The sequence below is a fragment of the Narcine bancroftii genome, chromosome 14 (genome assembly GCF_036971445.1).
Source record: "Narcine bancroftii isolate sNarBan1 chromosome 14, sNarBan1.hap1, whole genome shotgun sequence".
Lineage (NCBI taxonomy): Eukaryota > Metazoa > Chordata > Chondrichthyes > Torpediniformes > Narcinidae > Narcine > Narcine bancroftii.
In genome coordinates, this window is record NC_091482.1 from 54507286 (window position 1) to 54533930 (window position 26645).

Here is a 26645-nt window from a genome sequence, read left to right on the forward strand (position 1 = left end):
CGAGGAAATACTTAGTGATCATTTCAAAAGTAAGTTTGAGCTACTCCGAACCAACGAGACCAACAATCAGAAACCATTCCGTCGGAGTTTAAAGCTTTCCCAAGGATGGAGGTGTGTAGGATTTGTTAAATTAATATTGTGTTGTATGCTAACCGTGGCATGGTTATTTATAACACAAACTAGATGCCACTTACTTCCCAGTTGTACACTGATAACTAGCTAGATCTATTGAATTTGAGTTCCCTGTGAATTTGCCCTGGTTTCTCTCTCTCTCTCTCTCTCTCTCACGACATTTCAACACAATGAATAGGGAAAGTGGTTCCCATTGTGTCCCGGTGATCTCAAAGTCATTGCAGTTTTTAAGCGGTGACTTGTGGCACTTTGATAACCGCCGGGAGCTGTCAGTGCAGCGGGCTTCTGAAAAATTTACAGTGCTAAATCGCAGCATATGCTGGAGAATTTGTCAAAATCTTGTACAGTATCTGGCTGCCACCTAGCGTATGGAGTGTCGCTGTAGAACTCTGAAGCAGCAAAGCTATTCAAAGGGATCGCGGCGCCTCCTCGCTCACAACGCGTCCTTTATACCCCGGGAAAAAAAAACTTCTGCACCTTTAATGTGATTAATTCTTTAGGATTTTTCTCTAATTGACTTGGACGTTGCTGAGCGGGACTGCGTGATCTCCGTCGCTTTGTTTTTTTTCTAGATCTGCCTGGACGTATGGGTTGGCTTAGGTGCCTGGAATTGGTCTTATTTCAAAAACAACCGATTGCTAATAGACTTTCCCCTCTCTAAAACGATTCATCAAAGCAGTACTGCCAAATTGAACCCGCTGCTTCGACCCTCAAATAAATAAACATTTATTTTCCCACCAAAAATCATCAGATGCGTTTCTGGATCTAGATAAAAGTGGTGAGTACCAATTTCTAATACACCGTTCAAATTAAATCTGTTGATTGTAGCAGTCATTTGCGCCGATTCAAACTGTTTTCTTATATTAAGGCAGAAGGGGTTTGTTTTGTAATGAGCTCGCCGGCGATATACAGCGTTGTAAATCAAAGCAGTGTTACACAGCAATTTGGTAATGAATGGAAAGAGAGAGAAAAAAAATTAATTGAAATACGGGACAGGGGCTTTGGATTTCTGCGGACTCGACGGGCTTGAGAAAGGTTTCTAGGACCCTGAGGTTGGCGAACATGTTTCTTTCTAATATTACATATTCCATAATATTACACCATCGTGCAACATTGTAAACCATTCACGGTTCGATTGAATTTCCGATCGCTATTACATTTGGAAACACGTACATAACTACCCGGAACATAAGAACTGGGCACTAGATTATCAAAATTATCAGAACGAGAACCCGAGCTTGATTTAGTGATCCCCCCCCCCCCCCCCATTAAATCGAGAAATAATTAAAGCACAAACTTGAATTGTTTTAACGGATATTCAACTGGCTACAAAGTAGAGCATGTGTTGAAATTCAAAGCCTGCTTTCGTGTCAACATAATATAGATTAATTAATACAGGTGTTTAAGAACGATCATGTTTTGATCAAGAAAAGCGTATTTCCCTCGATTAAGTAAACAACAGTAGAAACATATATATTTATTAAAAACGTACCAAACATCATTGCTTGCAATTGTCTTTGTTCAGTGTCCGAAATTATTTGCATCGTGATGGGTTGGTGAAGTCTCCTCTGGACACAGGAAGTTGAGAATCTTGGCGGAACCGAGTTGGAAACTACTGAGTGAGATGAATCTCTTTTTTTTCTGGCAGGTGAACTGAAGGAGGGCTCGTCTCCTCCTCACCTGATCTATTTGCCTATTGAAGAGAATCGACCGTCATCTGTTTGCTCGACCGATAGTGTAAACTGATAAAAAAAAAAGGTAGCCTTTGGCGAGAGCGAGAGGCTCATATAAATATTCAGAAACCAGGGGAAGTACTTTCGATTTGCAATTTAACTTTCGCCCAATCTTACGATTAACTTTATGGGCCTTTCAATAGCGCCGAATTGGGGAAAGTGCAGAGGAATGCGATCCCCGCCTTTTAAATCTCCCCCCCCCCCACCTTCCCCTCCCCCGGGCGAGTAGTACCCCTGTCCTGCGCGATTTCGCTCCTTTGCTCTGGTCAGTTCTACGCTATTAGAAAAGTTTCCAATATATGGATTTTCGGGGGAGGGGCGGCATGAAGACAATTGAGGCCAAAAGTACAGACAACAGTGCAGAATGCATGCATCAGTTGCAAACCAGAAGTACACTGCGACTAGAGTAGTCTAGCAAGGAGAGGAGGGAGTATATCATATTACCCTCAACCCTCAATCACCCCCTCTACCCCTCGCCAGTTGTAGCCGATTGTGTGGTTGCTTGGATTCCGAGAACTTAATGTCGAGGTTAATTTATTTGTGTTCTATAAAGTTGTTTCAGACTTATAAATGCAAACGCCGCTCATTGCTCCAATGCTAAATGCCTGTCTCCACTTCCATGAATGCTTTGCAGAAGAGCAAATATTTCTTTGAGATTTGAGATGATCTAGTGGTTTACAGTGTGGTTTATGCCCAGTGTATAATTATCTACGCGTTTTCCAAAAGGGTATCTGTAGCTTGTGGAGAATCCCTCCAGTCCCAGGCCTTTGTCTTGGTAGAGTTGAGAGGGGATTGTGTGTGAATCGTGTGAAAAGGACGGCCAGGGTCGCTTCAGATCGATTTTTATTTGTCCCCTCTGTCTTTTCGGATCAGCGCCCTTCAATGGACACATAGGCGCTCTTTCAAGAGAAAAATCTTGTGCTACATTTCTGGCCTGATTGCAGCTAAATACTGCTCACCCTCCGGATTCTCGGGTTGGAATCTGCTGCAATTAAACCATTAAGTCCGTGTGCACTTCCAAATCTTGCCAGTATTAGCCGCTCCATCACTTTTCCATATAGCCACTTCCAAATGGCACAATAGATATCAGAACTGAAAGGCATTTCTACTGGACACTATATACCTATAACGTATACGTTAAGCAAAATATTTATGTTAAAAAGAGGAACATCACAAGTGAAATGTCAAACCAAGGAGAACGACCTATATAGTGTATTTGGCCATAAATCTTACCGCTAATATAATTACACTATCTTTTAATTATTGATGGTGTGAATTCTGCTTATTTTCAAGGTGCACACACACACACACACACACACACACACACACACACACACACACACACAGAGAGATACACAGATACATATACACACAGAGGAACGATGATCTTAAAAGAAACTGGTGGCATTGTGATAAGGCCGATTAATAAGTGAAACATTTTTAACACCAATGTGCAGTTCGTTTTATTTTAAAATGATTTATTTTAGTTATAACCATGTTTAAATATATTGAGTGAGCACTTTTGTTTTACAAAAGTGAGAAGTGTGCGCAACCTGGAAGAACATAGTATTGTGACTTAGTTGCCAAGGATATAGGCACAGGACTGCTTGACGAATGAAAAAAAAACTAACAGCATTGCAGTGGATTTTTAAAAAAAACGTATCTGTAGTTCCTGAGTTCTTTTTCAAAACTCAGAATAATGACAAATGTGAGAACGTTGTTATTCCTGCTCATCGTGAAATTAGAAAGAGGGGTTTAACAGTTCTAAATTGCTAGAAATAAACATGACACCATTTATTTATTCGCGTGCATGGCCACCGCTATAATTCGGAACAGCAGCAATATACACTGGATAAACCTAATAACTTGCAATGTACAGTGCAGTTTTAATAAGATTCACACCGATATATGAATGGAAAGACAATGATAGCAAGCGACCCAGTTTATTATGTGTCATGTCGCACTAAAGGGTTACTCGCGTGGCTCAGAGGTTGAGGCGAGAAGAAATTGATCTTAACAGAGGACCAGAAAGAAAGGAAAAGGCATAAAAGGTACACCGTAGAGAACAGCAGACAGTAGTTGTCTACAGATTACAACACGCCGCCTATTGGGTCTTGTATCGATTGGTAGAGAAGCTGAAGATGTCACCACACTAAATATTTACTGATCACACACAAATAACACGGGCATATCGATTGCTTTTCGCTGGTGAGAACGGAGCAAAGGGGTAAATCACTGTGTGTAAAGAGAGGTTTTAAAGGCATGTTTCAGATGTGGGGATAACTGGATAAAAAGAGGTGCTGAAATCAATAGACATTGATTGGAAAGCGATTTCTGACATTGTGGGTAAGGGCAAGAGGAAAGGAAGAAATAATACTGTTCTACAAAATTAGGGAAAGAGAACTGAAGCGGTGGCGAGGGCGAAACATCTGTGGACGATGCAGGAAGTTGAACATCAACTGCATTTGTCTTAAGTAATGTTCTAAAACGAAAAGGACGGACGCACTAACAGGGTACATACCCCTACATGAATAAAGGATATTTGTACATTCCAATGGATCCCACGGTTAAATCGCATGTGTCTCAACATTGAGAGGGAACAAAAAATCTGAAGCAAAACTAGGTAAAATGTTAAATAAATTGAGATTCCGTCTATATTTAGCCGTAAAGCTGTACAGAAGCGAAAAGGCAAACTGCATCCCGAGGTATCTGGGAAAGTCTAATTAGCGATTTGCAGAGTGTCATCTCCTGTTTTGCACTCCCTGGAGACAAACTGCGAGCTGCAGGTGGAGAAGATGATGGTGTGTGCGTTTGCGTGTGAGAGAAACTGCGTTTTCCCTCACCTTCTTGCAGAAGTCCTACGCCAAGACTAGCATGGGCACCTCTGACCCTGGGCCTCACGGTGATGCCCCAATTAACCCAAGATATAACAAAAATTAATCAGGCTAATGAACACGCTAAAAAAAAATCGAGTTTGAAGGCTGGGCGGAAAGATTTAGCGTATACAAGAATGTTGTTAAGAATCTGATTGATGTTTGCCTGGATACACAGTCGAGAATCAGTATTGGTTTCTCGTGATAAACTTCTTTGAGGTTGTGTGTGTTGTAAAGATGCCAGAAAAAAAATATAGCATGAACTGAACGCTGATCTCGCAATTGGAATTTTGGCAATCGCTTTTTGTGCATTTGCTCTTTTACTATTTCAAGTTGTTAAAATGATTAAGTTTCAGATCCATTCGGTTTGCAGCGACTGCGTTGACAAACAAAAAGGTGTTACTCTTCCCAGCACCCCAACATCACTTCTCCCGTCTACCAGATTCTGAAGAATCCGCTAAAATGTTCTTCTCCCCAGCACAAACACACAAAATTGGTAACACGTGTGATTTTCTTAATTCAAGACCATGCCGAACGCGTGCATTAATCCGAGCAAATCCACGGCGCGCTTTGAACTCATTTACGTTACACCATAAATGATGTTGAAAGGCAGCAAGAGGTACTTGATCGATAAAGAAAGACAACCGGTATTGTCAGAAAGATGATTTGCGGCAGAAGGCGGCGAATGCTTAACAAAACGATGGCTACACTGAGTATAGTTCCAGGAAAGGCGAGAAATAGAATTTCCATCCACACGCACTGTGCATTAAACTTCTAGAAACTCCTGCAAACCATTTATGAAAAAAAAACTTTCCTAGTTCCTCCCAAACAAGTGCAGACGCGATTTGTGTTACCGATGTAAACCAATTTGTCACTGTCTCCTTTAATTATTGGGGAAACGCCAGGTTTCTACAGCTTTTCCTCTTCGTGTCTTGGTCAGGGTTTTACGTGTATCCCCGGAACACTCTGTAAATTTGCTCTCCTCTTGTTTACGACGATCTCTCAAAATCCAAGACAAGCGTTAACTGAGAGTTTAGATCTCAGCCAAGTATTAAATAAGTTATCAGTCCCCCTTTCACACCAGCTCCCCCATTCTGAACAACGTGCCGTCATGCGGATTGTACGAAGCAATGATTATCCCTTCCAATCAATGGGACTTTCTGCCCTTGTCTACATCTCTTTTCAAGTCAACGATAACTAAGTGTTTCACTGTCCATTTTAAAACATGATTTCACTCTTCTTCTTTACTGCTTATTAGAGACGAATCCAACCGCTGGACTCTTATTCTCTTTTACTAATCGGGATCTGAATCAGTCTCATATTTTCTGAACCAAAGAAACATATGGTTGATGTAAGGTGTCGTGCTTATTTTCACCTGCAGTCCCGAACAGTCAAATCACTACTCGTTTTAACTTTCATTAATCACTGACTTAGATGCTTTAACTTCGATGTTTCTTGTGTGCTTTTTTTTCCACATCCTTCCATAAACACTTTGTTGTTCATTTAAAGGTGCAGGTTACACTCCATCCCCCACCCCTCACCTTCTCTATCTGTCTCTGTGCCCCCAGGGCCAATCTGAGAACACGCAGCCAGTAGATTGCTTTCAGAGGTTGGCTCTGCGATGATGGATTGCCATGTCAATTTAACCGGCGAAGGATTAATTTGTTTAAATGATTTCTCTTTAGGCAGAACGCCAGCATTTTTCTATCTCTTCCTTTCCCCTTCCCTCTTCTCTTTACATCCAAAGTGGATGTAGTTTGTAAGGAAGATAATTGTAAGAAATAGTTAGACTCCGTCGCGCCGTGACATTGTTACTCAGTGATTCTCCATCTCCTTAAAATGACTGCTTGCAACTTAACAAATCAAATTTATAATGTCCTTAATACTTCTTCCTAATTCAACGCAAAACACTTTCTTTAGACTTCATGCTCCTATCACTGTTAACACACGCCGTGCAAAATCAATAGTTTTATATTCATTTGTTTATATTCTAAATACTTTACGAGTGTCTTACCAGAAAAATAAATTGTGGACATATCTCCCAACACGTTCTAATAAACTGGAACAATATTCTGATAAATACGGGGTTTTTATCCTCTCTCAGTTTTGCAACATAAAGATCCAGGCCCTAACTGCAACCAACCCTGCCTGTTGTCACCTCGCTCCAATTCCTGCGTATCCCAAATGATAACCTTGCTGATATTTTGATTCTACATAGTTATCACAATTGATGGGACATTATTATATTTTCTCTCAAATATAGTGAATTTTACAATGACTTTTTTGGTTTTGCATTTTCAACAATGGTGTGTGTATCGAGTTCGAAGAGACTGGTTCTCTAAACCACATAAAATAGTGCGGGAGTGAGACAGGAAACAGTTGTCAATTCAAACTGAACAGGTTCGGGTTTCGATTGTCTGTGTGTTCTCTTTCAAACTGAACAAGGCTTGTGTGGAATCTCCCTTCTGCCCTTCCAGATGACAATTTAGATGTTCCTGGATCACATGGCCCAAATAGCTGTAGACTCCTATCGAAAACTTGGCGAAGAAGATTAATAGGACTCGTCAGAGCTATGAAAGCAGTAAATTTATGCTCCAGGAAGATAAATTGCTGATGAAGAGTTTAGTTATCAAACATCTCCAGTCCTCAGATACTGGATTTAATTAGGATTTTTTCTCTCTCTCTCTCACTCTCCAAAACCTGAAATTATTTTGTGCACGAATCGGCTTCTAAGATAATTAAGCATGAGTGTTTCAAAGTGACTCTTTTTTTTGGGGGGGGGGCTAACTTCACATTGATGTCTGATGAATAGCAGCCCCAATCCCAACCCACTCTCCCACCCACCACCCCCCCGACGCCACCGTCCTGCATTACTTTATGAGGCTTCTTCTTTAACTCAAGATCAAATCGCTGTTCACAGCCGACAGAAATGAGTGTCTGTTTAACTACCCACTACTTCGGCGGTGCAAAGAGCTGTAAGGAGAAGATATAACATATCCTTCATGCCAAGAGTTTAGGGAATACAAATAAAAGCCGGCAGTAAAGTGTAAAGCACAGTAATAATCGATATTCACAAAAGCAGCTCACCGATGTATCCATCTCAGAAGTTCCAGTTCAGATCTCAATCACATTTCCTGGACTTCCAGCATTTCGATACTTAAAAGCAATTGGAATTGTTTCGTGATTGCCATCTCATACGGGGATAGGTTGTTTGAGAAAGGGACTTGGCGGATAGCTCAAAGAAAAGTTATTTTAATGAACTTGGGCTGTGAATTTTGCGAACGGGATTGATTCACTGACAGGCAATAAACTTGTGTTGCTATTTAAGGTCCATTTATTTAAGGTCCATTTATTCGGCCCTCCAGTTTTGAGTCAAACTCCCTAACGTTAGTTTTAATCTGGGAGTTGGACAACAGGCGAAGTTAAACAGCAATTGTATTTTGCACATGATTTTATTTTACCCCATAAGATTTCTCTGCGCCTCGGGTACACTCTATTTCGATTGTACACAGCTAAGCAAATATTGAATGTTTGGAATATCAATGGCAATCCAAAAAAAACCCCATGATCTATCTTGGAACGTGAAGCTTTATTCCTTAACACCGGTGGCTCTAAATTTGGCGCCCAATATTAACAGAGAAGTCGAATTAACAGGACGTTCATTCATTATGAAGGAATCGGAGATTTCATTGCGAAGTGAACAATGTATACGTTTGGTTCATGTTGACTATGTCTCATTGTGCGACTTGCGGCACATCCCTTATTCGCTGCCAATAAAAGTGCAAATTCGCAAACCTATCGGGGCGAAGAATAGCAAGAAGCAGCAGGAGATGAAGTGGGCCATTCAGCCCTTCGCGTCTGTTTCAACTTGATCTGTCACTTTCATGCATCAACCTCAGATCCACCCTTTCCCTTAATATCGAAAATAAATAAAGAGAGAGAACACCAGTTGTGCTTTAAAATGTTGCAGAATTATTAACACAGTGAAAATTTGATTCAGCAATATTCTGAAAATTCCTTTAATGTAATTCCCTTGATAATGAAACTATTCTTTTACCGAAAGGGCAGAAAATAATAACTTGCTATGATCATATCTTATTTGCTGTTTGAAGGGGAGGGAGGGACCTTTCTGTATTTGTAGGGTAATATTCCCCCAAGTTACCACACATTTAATATAAATACATATGAATGGGTAATATGGATATGAATTGTATAGCTTCTGAGTATTTCCTCAGAGAGCATTTTACACCTTTCATCCTCTGGCAGGTACAGGTTAATTACTCCATATTTGCATCCATGAGTGTGCTCAAAACAAATGTAGTAAATCTCCCCCTGCCCCCAAAAAGCTCTCCCTTGTGTGTTTTGTGCAATTCCATTGTAAACAAAATTGGAACTTTATTGCTATAATTATATTGCAATTCATTGTAAAAAAAATTTGAACAATATAAACTAGTACAAATACATACTTGGTTTTCAAATTAATAATTTCTTTTTAGAAATCAAAATTTTGTGTCCAGTCTTGAGAAAAAAACATAGTTTGTGCAATGCTTGACTAAAATGTGAATTTCATTTTCCTAAAATGCCCATTGCATTTAATCAAAAGGGCAACTTATTATAGACAAGTCTATATATTTCTACTCTTCTAACTTTCCCACACCAGGTTCTCTGATCAACCTGAGTCAGTTTGGAACAATGCTGTAATTAGACATACCTGCACATCTCTCAATAGTGGCACCTGGGAATTTTTTTTCCATTCCTATGGAGGTGGGGGCAATATCAATATCAATCTGTCTCAAAAGGCAGAAGATTTAATATATTCTCCACTTAAGTTGTTGAATTTCAGTTTGTAAATTTCACTGATGGAATGGTCTAATTGGCATTCAATATTTTTATAGATGTTTACAAGGCACATGCTAAACCATATCACTGATAATATAATGTTTAATTAAATATGGTTTGGCTTGTCCGCTTGGAAAGATCAAACAACAGAGAAAATGCATTCCTGACCATATTTTAATGCACACATGTGCAACATTTATGAGATATTTCCAGTGGAATTTCCTATGTGTATTTGAGGGTGAAATAACAAGTTCATTTACAATTAGCATGCAGTAAAGTAGGAAGTATTTCATTCATAGTCAAACATTAAATGATGCAATAACCTCTGAAACAATTGTATGTAAAATTGCATGATTGAGATTCAACCTGTAATAGTACAGGAAATAAGTTTTAAGATCAGCTGATATTTTGTTACAAATAGGCAATGCTTCAAGTTCAAATAACAATCTTTTGTAACTGTGTGTAGATGATGTAACAACAAAATGCAGATTAACATATTCATTTATGACTTAAATCCAAGAGCAAATATTTAAATTAATGGCAGTAGTAAGACTTTCCATTCAAATTAATTGAAAATATATTTATATATTTTAACACCAAAAAGCAGCAATGCACCATCAAGGTTTGGACAGTATAATGGAACATCAGACCATAAACATAAAGAAAAAAAATGTATTCCACATCACCACTAATCACATTTTTGTTACATTTTAATTCAGGTTGCGCGTCCTATGGTCGCAGCTCTCTACCCTCAGAAAAGATGAGGCCATCTGTAATCAGCCAAATCTTCAAGAGCAGTTCTGCTAAAATCCCATCAGGAACAAAGAAAGCTAAGTGAAAAGATATCAGTTGATATTTTATTGAAAGAACATCCTTGTACTTGCTATAATCAGCAATTAAAATGATAGCTTAAGCACACCTTGCTTTGTCAGAGATCTCTCTTGCAAAGGATATATTAAATATTTCAAAAGCTACTTAGAAACCCATTTGAATTGGTTGTTCGATATAAATGAACAAAAATGAATTGCCTTGAAAAGAATATGTAAAGTACAGTGGTAGCTTCATGAAAAAAATAGTTTGAGCTGGTTTATATCTCTTTTCGTAGTTCAATGAAAATCAGTGCATACAAAATATGATATTCTATACACCCTTGTATCTATCTTGGCATATTTTGAAATGTAAATATATGCCATCATTATTGGGAAAAGAAGCAGTAAATATCAAAGAAAATGCTTGGCGTTTTAAACACAAACCACATTTTAAGTATTCAACGTTGACTTCACTCCAGCTGGATCTGTTTCTTCACTTTACCAGATGCTCTAGTGTATGTTTCTTGGACTTCTCCTTATCCTCCAGTTTGTTTAACATATGGACTTTGGTGCCATTCATCTTTTTTTGTACTCCTTAGACATCTTGGAATCATCATGAGACATGTTCCAGACATATTGGTTTTTGTGTCTACTTTGACCTCAGTCCCAGTTCCCTTTCCTGTTTCAGATTCTTAGAAATTTATACTGTCCATCAGCCTACTGTAATGTCCATCACATTCAAGATGGGCAACAGCTCAGAAAGAAATCTTCTGCAAATGTTCAGAAACATTGCTTCGTAATTTTGAGTTCATGAGTCACAAAGTATTAGCTTTCTGAACACTTTTCCAACTCAGGCCACAGTGACACCAGCAGTGAAGTTCATGATAATGTGCTGGAATGGAGAATGTGTTGTTTTTTTATTCTGTAGTCTTCAGAATTATGCACACTGGCAGGGATACACCAGAGCCTTTCCTTTTTCTACTTTGTATGCTAACCAGAAACTGACCACATAAAATGGACCACCAGAACCAAATTTGGAATCGATATTGTGGATTCATGGCTCCAGTAATCAGGGGAAACTCACTCCAGGACAGACCAGCTGCCTTAAATAACTGCTGGCAGTCCTTGCATGCCGATGCGCACCTGGGTTGCATGTAGTGGACCAACCCTACTGGCCCAGCACATCTCACAAAATCTGGATTTTGTCTTAGTTAGTCCGGAATGTTCATGACAAAGCTTGTTAAAGGGCAACTCTGAATAGTTGAGAGGGGACAGGGTGGTTGTTGGAGCTTTGCCTTCTGTCATAAATTTTAACATTTCATCTACTTTGAAGATGCAGCAAACTCTAGTGTATGTTTCTGTTGGCCCACAAAGCCCTGATGCTAAATACATCCATGTGACCAATTAATCTATTAACCCAGTGGTTCTTAACCAATTTTTCCCCCACTCACATACGACCTCAAGTAGTCTTTTACTAGAACAGTGACTTAGATTTAATGGCAAATAAGAAAACTGAAACAAAATAATTGAAATAAATTTTAACACCTCATCTGCCTCCTGAACAACGAACATGGAATCTCCATTGAGATCAGTGAGATCTCAAACCTTGCGAAAGGTGTGAATGGTGAGTAGCCTGAGAAACAGATCCCCACCAAGTCAATGTATAGCAATACCTGTTTGCACCTTCAAAGCATTAGAAATTGCCAAGGTCCTTCAGTGGAACTTATCAGGAAAAAAAATGGAAATACAGCCAAAAAGATGTGATTAGTAACCGGAAGCTCATTCAACAAGACAGTTGTAAAGAGGAGAGAGGTGTCGAGAAGCAGAAGGGTCCAGAGAGAAAATCTCAGAGGTTTGAGCCTAGGATGGAGTGCAGAGATTATGGAAAAACTGACTGGAATATGACAAGTCGAACTTTCACCTGTCAGTATGATGAAAAAGATAAGATTTCAATCCTGTCATTCAATCATTTTGTCAGATCAAACCATAACTGATAAAACTAACATTGTAGTTTTTTTTTTGTGTACTGACGATAGAAATGATGAGTTGTGTAATGATTGAAGGTGTGAATCAGAATCAGGAGTTATTGTCACGAACAAGCCATGAAATTCGGTGTTTTGTGGCAGCGTCATAGAGCAACCGTTCATATTACAACATTACTGTCATAAAATAAAATGATAAGAACAGACTAGTTGTGCACGAAAAGTAAGGCAGTGTCTTTGGTTCATTGATTAATCAGGAATCTGACCACAGCGGCGAAGAAGCTGAGTGCTTTTTCTTTTGGCTTCTTTTTTCTTTCTCCTCCTTTTCTTTTGCTCGTCTTTAGGCTCCTGACATTTTAATTTTTTTAAATGAGAGCCACTCATCTGATCCAACGCACACATAATTACTTCTAGGTTCACAAGGTGGAATAAAGCGGGCCTTCGCAAGTTTCCATTTGGGAATAATTTTGATGTGAGCCCTAATTAAATAATAGGAAAGACTGGACTTCCTAACTTCAAATGTGGAAAGCTTTATTAAAGTGCTAATCAGCATATTAAAAAATACAAATATTCACAAGAAAAACCTCCAAAATGGCTTCAAAATAGCATTATCTACCATTCATGGGAAACTCATTGATACAAATATAATCCATTTTAAGAAGCAGCACTCTTCCTTAACGTGGTGATCATTTTGTGTCAATCAAGAAATTGCAACCAAAATACTCAACTCAAACTTTGCCACATACTCGTAGCACTGGTGCGAGGAGATTATTCTTAAATGCCAAACATCATTTTTGCCAATCGGAAAATAGTTACAGGGCTCTGCCAGAGAACATAAAGCACAAGGCATTATTTACATTATTCTTCCTTTTCTTTGTTGTCAGATTACAACTGCAATCGCACATAACAAAGATAGAGAATAAACATCAGTTAACCATTATGCCTTTAAGCAATTAAATTTTCATATGCAATTGTCTACATGACTGAGATTTTTCAGAGAGAAAAACAATGTGCTAATATATATTGAGTCTGAAGGGTTTGTTTGGCAAATGTTCCAGACAATTTGAGTTCTAACACAAACAAACTAATTTGATTGTTTAAGGGTATTAGATGCTTGCTTATTTAAACCTCCTGCAGTTCTTTCACATTATCAGCATTCAGTTCTTTTGTAGCTTAGAACTTGGAAGTATACTGTATTGAGGAACTGTCTAAAAATATTTGGTTAGCAAAGTCTTCATGAGACTTGGATTTAACAAAGGCCTGCAATTTCAAAACCGTCTCATTTCCGCCTTCTGACACGTACAACTCAAAAACCAAGGGCAACAGGTGAAGTTAGGGCAGGGCCCCAAGCTCAAAATATAATGGGACAAAACAATAAGAATGTTAAGTATGATTTCTTTTTTTTCCATTTCACTCTTGCAGATGGGTGAATTCTTACTGGTGAGGAGGACTTGTCTTCATAACTGTAAGTTACACAATATTTTAAATAATATGTTTTAATCCGTAACCAAATCACTTGTGAGTTCCTGATATATCCTAGCAGATAACATGAAGACTTCATTCAGTTATAAATGGTTCAAATTAAACATAAAATATTTATTTATGGTAAGCAAGTTATTTTTTCTCTCAAGCTAATTGCTTTTGTTTTCGTTGGACATGACTCCAGAAAGTACTTGACTCCCAATGTTATATTTACCTTTTGTTCGGGTTCAGTAACAGAACACAAAACACAATGGAAGTTCAAAGGAAATACAGGTATAAATAATTCTACAAGATTCAAAGCAATGAAAGAGTATTTCAGTTTGCTGAAAGATATAATTTGAAGGAGTTTCATTCCAATGATTGATTTCAGGGAATTCCAAATAATGGTCACTTGTGGCCACCAATCAGAATTTATGCCCATTAATTCAAAAAGCCACAGAAAATGCAAATATTGCAGCAATAGTTACAGTGAGAAATATTCAATATTCCATGAAAATATGAATTTGATTATGGCAAGCCAACTCAAAGTCTTGTCTGATAGTACACAATTAATTCATAGGATGTTCTGCATTGTTTTTAGATTATTGGTACATGGAATTTTTCAAGTCTTAATTTTTCCTGTTTTACACTGAATCACACAAGTACATTGAACCACAGATCTCTGTATTTTTCATTCTTCCTGAAGTACTCTATTAATGCAAGCAGTTAAAATTATTTCTATGATTGCCTCAGTCAACAATGTGTATGAATTTCAAAAATATTATTTAAATGCCTATTGAAATGGGTGAAAAGAATGATCACAGATTGTCATGTGACCAGGTCTCTTAAAAATATGTCCACTCAAAGAAAACAACCTTTCACATGACAGCATCATCTCCTTAAACTGAGGGGGAAAATCCAAAAAGAATAAGAAGATTCACGGTTTCATTTGTTTTTTTCAGATATTTACAAATGAATTAATGGATAACACGAAGCGAACCAATATTCCATTTAGTATTGTTTGAAGTGTTGATCAGGAACTGCAAAGAAATAAATGGGAGAAAGAAGCGTATGTGTCGACAATCAATGTCAAAAGGCATTTGGGATCAATTAGCTGAATGGAATGCTGAAGTTCCTTGTTTATACATTCTTTCACTTGATCTGTGGTTAGAGTTAAAAAACAGCCCAAGGTCTCTGGACGTAGTCCGACAAATTTAATAAATCGTTCCTAAATTTAGAATGGCTTGCAAAAAAAATAAGCAAAGCTTTAGTTTCTAATAGTATTGAAAGTCCATCTTGAATAAAAGGGCCTCCTTGCAAAATTGTTCAATTATCCTAGTGTTAGTTAAAATGTATTTATAACCTTAGCATCGTCTTAAATAGGACAATGTTGGGCTGAAACATTTCCTTGAATCTCAGATTGATCATAGCCACGAGGATCTTTCCCATCTTGCATCATAATTTGATCACTCTTAGGCTACAAGCATGTATCACTTAAAGACTTAAAGTCTGGCATAGTTTATTTAATTTGGTAATTATGAGGAAAAATATTGAAGGAAAGAAAAAGATTGTTAATGCTGAGTGTGCCATATCTATGGGCATATGTGTTTGTGTGCGTGTGGGTGTGGGTGTGTGTGGGTGTGGGTGTGGGTGTGGGTGTGTGTGTGTGGGTGTGTGTGTGGGTGTGTGTGTGTGTGGGTGTATGTGTGTGTGTGTGTGCGTGGGTGTGCGGGTGTGGGTGTGCGGGTGTGTGTGGGTGTGTGTGTGTGTGTGGGTGTGTGTGTGTGTGCGTGGGTGTGTGGGTGTGTGTGTGGGTGGGTGTATGTGTGTGGGTGTGTGGGTGTGTGGGTGTGCGGGTGTGTGTGGGTCTGTGTGTGTGTGTGTGTGGGTGTGTGTGTGTGTGCGTGGGTGTGTGGGTGTGTGTGTGGGTGGGTGTATGTGTGTGGGTGTGTGGGTGTGTGGGTGTGTGGGTGTGCGGGTGTGTGTGGGTCTGTGTGTGTGTGTTGCAAAGTGCAAGGCCTAAGTGCATTGTCATAAAGTTATAGGAAGTGGTGCATATTGGATTTAATTCAAATGTATTAGACACATCATGTTTAAAGTGAAGAGATTTATTTCTGCAAACACTATTGATGCTCACAGAATAAACAATAGAGAGGCATTAAACTTTAATAATATCTGCAATGATCTCATGCACAACTTCAGAATTTTGTGAATAAGAATCTGCCCAAAAAATCATCAGACTCGCTTCTGTAAATAAGGGTGCTCTAAAATACTTTGATTAATGCCCCTTTTAATTGTCAACTGAAGAATGATTTTAACCATGTGTTTTAACCAGACAACGGACAATAATAAGCAATTGTATGCATTTACTACTGCAGAATGCAAGCATCACTCAAGGGTTTTGTAGATGTGTTCAACTCCCTTATTCAATGAGGTTTTCCTTGACTGATATGGCTAATTTCTGCTTCACTCTGACAAAGGTTATGATACAAATGTTGAAAAGACAATTCGACTTTTGCAGGATATGGAGTATTTCCATGATTTTTCTATGACTGTCCTTTATGCTACAATTGGACTTCTTAATTGTTATTTTCTCCTCAGGAATAAGTTAACATCAAATGTTCATTTGTTGCATTTTTAAAAATTTTACAGGACTCGGTGCACTTCAGGATCATTTTTTCATATCCTTTCCAGTCTCAGATTTGACGAACAACTCAAAGATTTCAGTTTTTCTTGCGATTGATTCAGTGTAGGTAAATTCAATTGGAACATTGATCAGGACAGGCCCTTCAACCCAACATGCTGTGCTGACCATGATGTCAATCCAATTAATCCTGCCTGCATGTATCATCTTTCCATGTCTAGTCACGTGTCTGTCCAAATGCTTCTTTAATGTTGCTATCATATCTTCTGCCACCTCCCATGACAGTGCCTCCAAGCGCCTACCACTTTCTGTGTAAAATATTTGGATCTCATATCACCATTAAATGTTCTTCCTTTCATCTTTTCCTTCTAATATTTGACATGGCATTTTAAAAATAATTTTACATACTTCACCATCTCAGCAGAGGTTTTGAAATTAACCCCCCCCCCCAAACTCATATTCCACATTAAGCAATCTGTATGCCATATGTGATTAGTAAGAGATTGCTTAAGGTGGTAGGTGAGTGGAAAGAAAAAGGTTTGAAAACTACTGTTTTAATTGTACCTAATTGCACAGTTTCGTAACTCCAAAGGAAATGGGCCAATTACAATTTTTCTCAAGCAAAATATTTCAGTAATAATTGGATCTAGAGGTGTGATTCTCAACCTTCCTTTCCACTCACCTACCACCTTAAGCAATCCCTTACTAATCACAGAGCACTTATGACATAGGGATTGCTTAAGATGAAATGTGAATTTAGGGGGGCAGTTTGAAAACCACTGCACCAGAGAGAATAATTCAAGTTTGCCCAATCTTTCCAAATGCAAATAAATGTTGTCACCAAGAACCTTCTCCAGTAATTTTCTACCCATTGATCTAGAGCTCAGTGCCCTGTAATTTCTTTGATTATCCCTGTTGCCTTTCTTAAACAAAAGAATAACACTGGATATTTTCCTGTCTTTTGAACCTTGTCAAGATATCAGGAATCTTCTCCCTTACCTCTTTGTATCCTGGGATAGATTTCATCAGGTCCTGGGGATTTACCTACATTAATGTTTTATTTAAGACATCCAACACCTCCCTAATATTACCATGCGCTAGAATGCTATCCTCTTTGATCTCACCATTAATGATATTGATCTCCTTGGTGAATATCGAAGCAAAGTGTTCATTTCATATCTCACTTTGTCTGGTTCCATGCACAAATTCCTAACTTTGTACTTGAATGAAATTGCTATTATTCAGCTATTCTCCTGCACATTTTAGATCTACATAATTTTTATTGGGATTCTCCTTAATCTTACGTGCCAAGGACACTTCATGTCTCCTTTTAACCCTCTTAATTTCTTGTTCAAGTTTTTTCCTGATTCGTATGCATTCCACCAGGGCCTTGACTGATTTCAACTTCTCACACCTTACTTCCTTTTTCTGCTTCACCATGTAACCTAAGAAGATGAAGGATCATGAATCTCTTGCCTGTCTTGAAAGGGAATTAAACATGCTTTTCTGGGTTTGCTTTATTTTCAAGTCAATTTAATCAAAACTGTAGGATTCCATTTACATTTTAAACAAATCTTCCACTCATCTCTAATCTAAAAATATATTCAATTAAAAATCAGTTCCTGAATAGTAAAGATAAATGTTGATATAAGATTTCTAATCAAACCAATGCTGTCAAAATTCAAAATGATATTTGGCAAAACATGGAAAACTGGGTAACAGTTAAATAGTGGTTGCAGAACAACATTGGTCTTAATGGAGGTCTAAGTGTGATGTTCCATGTACCAACTTTGGGGTGACTGTCATGGATACCGACTTAGAACTTGGAACCAGCAATAAACCAGATACTTTAGAAATTGTGGAACCAACTAAACACAACAAGCAGGGAGGTAGTGAAACTTAGTATGGAAAAATGAAGGCATTGTGTATTTCATAAATCACATTGAAATAGCAGAGGATGAAGGAGATGTTGGAGTGAACTGGTGTCAAAGCTCAATATTGAAATCGGCAATGATGCAATGGCAATAGAAATACACCACTGGAGTTTAACTTGAACAAACAAGATTCATCGTTATGAGGAAAGACTGGAGACCACAGGGATTTCTGACCTGCTGCATGCCAAGGTAAGCATCTGATAGATCAATGGTGAGAAAAGGTGAACTTAGATTGCTTCTTGACATTAACCTATGGCAATAGGTACAAACAGTAAATTAAGATGAAGTGAAACTTAGAGCTGATTTCCTCGGCCCAATAAACTCTTTGATTGGAAGTGTGCTGGCATCACTTAATACTCAGATAAATGCAGTACTGGAGTTATTACACCATACCCACATCATCATGTCTGGCCATGGCCTCATGCACTGCCACGCCAAAGCTGCCTGCAAACTCTAGGAGCAACATCCAGACAGGTGGAGAGTATTCTTCCACACTCCTGTCATACATTTTGTAGAGAGAGGAAAGACTTTGGGTATCAAGAAGCGAATTGTTTGTCACAGGGAATCCAGCCTCTGACCTGCTCCTATAATTTTGGTTGTTAAATGGTCAGTCTAGCTGAGTTCCCGTTGAAGAGCAACCCGTGGGCTGTTTGAGGTGGTGGACTCTTTTTTTTTAAAATTTACACTTCCAGCTCGGTAACAGGCCATTTCAGTCCATGAGTCCCTGCAGCCCAATTTACCCCCAATTAACCTACACCCGTGGTATGTTTCAAATGTTGGGAGGAAAACAGAGCCCCCCGGGAAAAGACAGCACAGGATTCAAACCCTGGTCCCCATCGCTGGTGTAACACTAACTGCTATGCCAAGTATACCAACCTGACTCTATGATGGTAAAGTCATGGAAAGTCAAGGGTGGGCGATTAGACATCTCTTGTTGTTGGTTCTGGTCATTACCTGCCACTCTATGCCAATGGTATTATTTACCACTTATCTGTTCCTGCCTGAATATTTTCTGGGTCTTAATACATTTAGGCATAGACTGCTTCATTTGCTGAATAGTTATGATTGAAATTGAATATCATGCAATCCTTAGTGAACCAACCCAATTCTGATTTGATCAACGCTTGCAGGTCATTTATAAAGCAGCAGAAGATGATGGACCTTAAGGATGTTGCCCTGAGGAATCATGTAGTGATATTCTGGAACTGGCACACCCACTTTGCGCAAGGTAGGACTTCACCCACTGGAGTGTTTTTCTCAGATGCCCATGGACTGCATTTTCACTTGGGCCTCCCAATAAATTGCTTTGCGACAAGTGTTCTCTGATGTCAAGAGCAGTCATTGCCACCTCTCCTTTGGAATTCTGCTCCTTAGTCTAGGTTTAGACCATCATGAGGAGAGAATGACCTTGGCAAACCCAAACTGGGCATTAGTATGCAAGCTACAGTTGAGTAAGTGCTGCCTGATCACAATATGCTCCATTGTGTTGCTGATCATTCAGAGAAGAATGATTGGTGGCAATTAGCCAGGAAAACAATGCTGGAGAAACTCAGCAGGTCAATCTGCATACATTATAGAACCAACGGATCAGGCCTGAGCCCTTCATTAAGGTATGAGTGGAGGAGAACTTCTTCAGGATAGGGCATCCCTCAAAGAGATTTCACAGATTATTGCAGTAGAAGGGAACAAAACACAAAAGTGTGTAGACCCTGTGATTGAAGTAACGCGATGCTGGCGACACTCAGTAAGTCAAACAGCATAGTTTATAGATCCAACGTTTCGAGCTTGAGCCTTTCATCAAGGTATGTGCAGAGGAGAAATTCTTCCAGGTAAGCATCTCTTGAAGAGATTTCGCAGATTATTGCAATAAAATGGAGTAAAATGTGGTAATTAGCCGATGGGATTTTCTTTTGTGAACAAAACAATATTTCACACAGTTGTTTAAATGCCACTTTTGTAACTGCTTAATAACTTGGTTGGAGATACAGCTGGTAGTTCTGGAACACAATACTACCACTGGGCTACTTTCCAAGCCAAGGCCTTTGCACTAGCCAGAGCTCCCAGCCATTTTTTGCTAACATGTGGTAAAAATTAAACTGGCTGATGAATGTCTACTCTAATGGTGAGGAGTTCAGAATGAAGCCAAGATGGATTCAACAATTCTGACTGAATCTTGTTACAAGTGCTTTAGTATTGGCTTTAACACTCAGATGTTACATGGAGTGTTCTTGGAGCCTTGTCTGGATATAGTTTAATTATACATTGGCATTCACAGTTAAATATGTCGATCTTTAATGTGAATTCTGCTTGCCAGATCACTTCACTTTGTCCACTGCACAATGTCCCTGCTGTTGAGTATGCATTGAGTAGTCCTGCACTGTACTTTGATTGAGCTCTGACCTCAGCTTTTTTTATATGCACCTGCTGCTGCCCTGCCATACTCCTAATATACCAGTCTTGATCCCCTGCCTTGGTAGCGATGCTGGAATGAGTGAAATGCTGGAACAGCAGGCTAAACATTTCTACTGCTACTGATGGTCAACAGTACTCTTCTAAGGATGTGACAGAATGTGGCTAGCTAGAGGTTCTGATGGAGGGGACTGACACACGATCCACCAGGTAAGACCCTGCAAGCATGAACAGGTCAGGCTTTTGCATCACTGGACAAGGGACACATCTCCTCATTTAGATCTTAGGGATTTGCAAATATGTCCAAATTGGGAATCTACGTCCAGTTTTATTCTTTCTCGGCTCATCCGTAAGTTGTATTGGTTGTTCGGCCATGAGCTATTTGTAACTCAATCACATGGGAGCAGCATGGAATTACATGGCGATCAATCTGGGTAAGGATAGCAGGTTTCTTTTTCATTAAGGGTATTAGTTTACAACAATCCAGTAGCGTCTATGGCCGTCATCATGAAGATACTAACTGAATTTAAATTCTGAAGTGATCCTGATGGAATTTGAATCCAAGTCTCATTGGCTTCCTTAACCATTGCACCATCACAATATCTGTGCTAAACAGGAAATATTATCAATATATTAAATATGAGAACCACAATACAATCATGAGGAGATAACATGTAATTGGAAAACGCTGTTGTGGTTGGTCATACTGGCAGTTCTGCTTCTGTTTACCTTCTAGCTTTCCCTGGCAACCTTACCGCGTTCTGACTAATTATTGAGTATCAACGCCACTAATTTTGTTGGAAACCACTTCAAATTAGTTATTGCTCTGCATTGTCAATTCAATCCAGTTAGGACTGTAACCATCCTATGACTACCACCATAGAATGGCTGGCTCCGTTTTTGACTGCTCATGCTATCATTAATAATTTCCTATTTTTGCATAAAAGTGGAAATTTGTTAATGGTAAATCAGAAATTAATATTGACAATTATGTTCCAATCTGCAGTTTGTTTTAATTAATCATTTTTAGGAGTGAATTTTTTTGAGAAAATTATTTTCCACTCTCTTTGGAATATAAGAGATGGGGAAGGCCTAATGGAATCTGGAGAACTTGATGCTATAATGACATCTGGTTGGAGGGCGGCCAGATGGAAGTTGGGGTGTTTCTCCAACTTACGGGCGCAAAGTCCGTCAGCGCCTGAGTCCGTGGAGAGACAATGGGAATGGGACATGGAACTGAAATAGGCTGCCACTGGGAGATCCTCATTAGTCATGGTCACATGGTCTTGCCTCTGAAGCATGGTATCAGACTATCGACCTAATTGATGGGGTAATTGGCAATAGCTGGAAAAGGTGAATCACTGGATTCTATGGACAATTTAGCTGTGCCACAGGCCTGTATGTCAATCCTGATGAAGGGTTTCAGACTTGAAACATGAATTTTTTTTCTGCTTCTGATCTGGTGAGTGTTAACGGCATTCTCTGGTTTTTATTTTACATGGTATGTTTGATGACAGCATAATGCTCATTCATGTAATATTTATCATGTCATGTTGTCCTTCTTCCCATTCTTGCTCACATTTTAACTTGTGTCAACATGAGTGCCATAGTTTTTAAAAAATAGGATTAAATTAGGTGATAAGGTAAACACATTACATACTTCATCATGGCCATGGCCTTAATGGTGTGACATTAAGAATTGGGATGTCCTGTTATTAAATTGCTTAGTCTGTAGTGTAGTATTGCATGCAGTTCTGGTTGCCACATCAAAAGAAGGATGTGATAAAGTTAGAAGGGGTGTAGAAAAGGTTAACAATGATATTGGTTTGATTGAAGGGCTTGAGTTGTCAAGAGAGAATGAACAGGCTTGATATGTTTTTTTTTCCCTGGAACGAAGGATGTTAAGATGGAGGTACACAACATAATGAGAGACATAGATAGGGCGGATTTCCAATGTCTATCTCTCATGGTAGAGGAGTCTAAAGATAGACGGCATAGGTTTAAGGTGAGCAGGAGGTTTAATGTAGATTGGAGTGCTGCATTTGTCCACACAAAATGATTTGGCATCTGGGGTGAACTGCCGGAGGAGGTGGTGAAGGCAGGACAGTAACAACATTTAAGAGGCACGAATGAGTAGGGTGTAGAGGGATATTGAAATAATGTGGGTTAAGTACTGACAGGCATGGTTGCTGGTCCACGTCCACGGTTCCCTCTAAGCTGTGTGCCCGTGCGCACGTTTTGCAACCCAGCGCAGGAAGGTGCACAAAAGGTTAAATCATGTAGTCATTCATATAATACTTATTGAAAATAAGCTTTTTGCTCGTTGGTTAAACAAGTAGGTGATCATACTTGCATTATATTAAAAGATGCCAATGCAGTTTGAGTAGCCATCAAGTTTACATTTGCACAAGCATTTATTGCGCACATATTTTTAATCACAGGAAAAAAAAATTGCACAGAAGTTTTTGTGCACACTGACGACTAAAAATGAGGGGAACATTGTCCATGCTGTAGAATGTGATGACTGATACCGTATGGTTTGAAAAAAAACAACTTGTGTTAATGTAGCAACTTCAGGGCAGCGTGATCTTTCAAAAGTGTTTCACAAGAACATCAACACGCTCGAATTTACATTGGCTTTTGTGGATTACCTGAAAGTAGGTGGAGATGTACAAAGTTTAAGGAGGAAATTCTAGGTTTCAGAAGCAAAGACCCAACAACTGATAACTTGAGGGAAGAATGGAGATGGCAAATTGAAAGAACACAAAGTCCTTTGAAGGTCCATGTGGAGAGTAAAGTTCAGGATTTGGGCATTTGAAATGTCATGGGATAGAAAATTACATGCAAAATTCTGAGAAATGAGATTAATACTGTTAAATATTTTATATCCAGCACAGACATAGTGATCCAAAGGATCTGTTTCTGTGCTTCTATAACCATGCACCAAAAAAGTTTTGTGTACAATGCTTGACGACTGATACCAAATTAATCCAATTGATTTTGTTGACATGTTTTCCTTATTTTTGCCATTAGTATTTTTCGTGCTCTAACTCTGTCATACTGGTTTACTTTTAAAGCATACACCTCACATTTTAAAAACTTTAATATTAAGTATTGAAAACAGAAATATTATTGTTTCATTCTCACCTCTTTTTGCTGAATTTGAAGTAACAATGAATACAAGAAATAAACATATAGGCTCAAAGTTTGCTGCTGAGAAACACAAGACTCTAGAATGATGATTTAAATGTCACATAATAAACTAAAAGTGCAGTATATGGTCCATTTGGAATTTATCGGAGTTCTAAAATGTGTTTGTTATGTTCATTTGATGAAATTTCTATAGATTTTATCTAGTATTGAATGACATATATTAAAGGTAATTCCTTTGTAATTACAATCACACCTTGAAAATATAAATTTGGAAGTATGTTCATCATAAAGTTATATGATGCAAAAGCTTCCCAAAGGAATAACGAGAAATGTTTAAAAGTCGGCTTTTAGATTACAAGCGGACATTGTACATCAGAACAAGATTTTAAATCTTCATCTCATTAATGTTCATTTAAAGTGATGGCAAACATCACTTCTACATCAGAATTACAAAGTTTGATTTATTCCAGGAATGCTATGGTGTTTTCTTTTACTGTAACATACACAGTAACCTTGTGTAAATCTCAAGAAATTAGCTTTTCCAATTGTTTAAAGCATTTGCAGGTTTAGCACTGATTCCTGGCCTGTAAGATATAAAATGTTGTGGTTGGAATGAATTAGACTGTTAAAATAACTCTGAGCAAAGTGAACAAGTGAACAGGAAAGCCTCAATTCTGCTGAAAGTTATTTATACTTGTATTTTCTTGTCCAAAGATTTCAATCACTTCCAAATCTGCATTGATTTTCATTTCATCTGAAGAAAAGATGTTTTTTTTTAAAATTTTCTGCATGGTTTCCTGATATTTCACTGTGATAATCATTAAAAGGTGTTACTGATAACAGATCATACAACACTCAAGTGGAAAAATTTATGTAATGCGGTGCTAAGTGGTGCTTTTACTCACCTTTATCACTGCTAGCTATATTAAAAATTGAATTAGACGCAAGTAGTAGTTCAGTCTACATGCAAGGGAGTCATTATCACCCATTCAGATGCAATCAGCAAAATAATTTTACCTGGTGGCTGTTTTTCATCTGAGAGCACAACTAAATTTAGTAATTATTTCAAGATGAACATTGAGTGTGAATATGCATTCATGGGGCTTGATATTCTATTGCTTTGCGCAAGGCTCAGTGTACTCTGCTAGAGAATTTCTTCAGAATACGTATCGTATTTTTCTCCTAGTTCTGCCATGTGCTGAGTCACTAATACACGAAGGTTGTGGCATTCAATGGTGTGCAAATCTGGATGTAATTTCCATATTTATTTGATGTGTGTGAATGATCTGGAAGCATCCACGTAAGACCTCTCTAGGTGCATCTTAAAGAGGACTGGCTTGGAAGGACAGCTGTTTCAGGTAGGTGGATTTTAAGTTTAAAAAAAATGCTGCCACACATAGTGGCTTAGTTTAAATTCCAAATGGCCAACTGTGTCCATGCTCCATTGCCTCCATTCTAACAGTGACCATATCTCCCCAGCGGTTGAGGTCTTGGGATTCCATGCACTTCCTGACCGAGGCATTGACCCTCTAATTCCAGTCTGGATATTATTTGTAACGCTCAGTCTACATCTTAACAACCAGACTTGCCGACTTTACCCTGAACACTAAAAAGTGCAAGGAAAGGTTTTGGAGCCCAGAAACAAGTGCATTCTTGTTCATCACCTGGGCATCAAGTGCAAGACAACTGTTCATTTGACTCCCGTACTGTGCAATGCACTCCAGTCTTTGAAGGATCAAATGAAAAGCACAGTACACAAGTTTTAATGTACATAAAAAGTGATTTAACAAAATAAGGTGTTACACATCTGTGACTTCTCACTCTAATGCATATTTATTGTGAGCCATTTTTGGGATAAGGCCAAGGATAAGTGACATTAGTGAGAAGTATCAGGCAGGGTTCAAAGATAGTTCTTTTGCTTTTGTCAATTTATTCTAGTCAACTCCACATTCTAGGTTGACAGTCTTGTAAAATTCTGCAGGACTACTGCGCTATCAGAATTGTTGTTTTTCAAGTGGGATGCTAAACCAGCTTCCAGTTGGGCATTAAAATTCCCTCACCATGATTTAAAGAAGAGCAAATGCATCTGCCAGTATGCCTTAACAATTTACAAGACCAAATCTATCAGTCTGTCCATCTCTGCACGGAGCCCAGAAGTGAAACCATTTTACTAAGATTCCATATAATCTGGACAAAGTGCTGAGGACTGTGGGGAATGTAGGTTTTGGATTGGAAGGCAATAGGGAAGTTAACTTGCTTTTCATAAATTATTTTGTATTATATCAGCATGCATTTAAAACCTTTTTAGTTCACTATTAAAAAAAAGTAATTTAATGGATTTAAATGATATTGAATATCAGAGATATTTACATATTGTTAAAATCCCCACAGCTTTGGCAACTCTGGAATTGTTTTGACCATGAGACCTTCCAATTATATTGACCACCCCAGGAGACTGAGGGTTCACCTCCTGACAAGGATGGGTGCTGGGATGAGGTGTGAGTTGGGAGCTATGCTGATTGATCAAGTCCGGGTGAACAGGATCTGTTCCATTATTTACATCTTGGTCAAAACAATCAATAGCAGACCTGGGCATTTCAGTAAAACAAGGATGCCCTCAAGATTTTTTCACTGGTTATAAAGCTATTTGAGTCTAGAAATCATTCAAGTTTATTT

General features: G+C 38.6%; 1 protein-coding gene and 2 long non-coding RNA genes across 4 annotated transcripts in view; 2 read left to right on the forward strand and 1 right to left on the reverse strand.

The window, feature by feature from the left end:
• Window positions 1-2000, reverse strand: part of nr2f2 (nuclear receptor subfamily 2, group F, member 2) — a 42930-nt gene extending 40930 nt beyond the window's left edge. Inside the window, exon 1 of one of the 2 annotated variants that reach the window (XM_069911233.1) lies at window positions 1625-2000. Coding sequence is in view for 1 of the 2 variants with exons in the window: in XM_069911231.1 (XP_069767332.1) it covers window positions 1625-1676 (52 nt within the window). In the remaining variant the exon portion in view is untranslated. The remainder of the gene's footprint in view (window positions 1-1624) is intronic. The other variant, XM_069911231.1, reaches the window with a different exon arrangement.
• On the forward strand, window positions 485-16899 carry LOC138749607 (uncharacterized). The gene is made up of 3 exons (XR_011348768.1): window positions 485-910; window positions 10297-13833; window positions 16482-16899. It is a non-coding gene; the product is annotated as an uncharacterized lncRNA (long non-coding RNA).
• A 109-nt stretch (window positions 16900-17008) lies between these two features.
• Window positions 17009-21020, forward strand: LOC138749396 (uncharacterized). Its single transcript, XR_011348607.1, has 3 exons — window positions 17009-18596; window positions 19538-19635; window positions 20885-21020. It is a non-coding gene; the product is annotated as an uncharacterized lncRNA (long non-coding RNA).
• Window positions 21021-26645: the final 5625 nt, after the last annotated feature.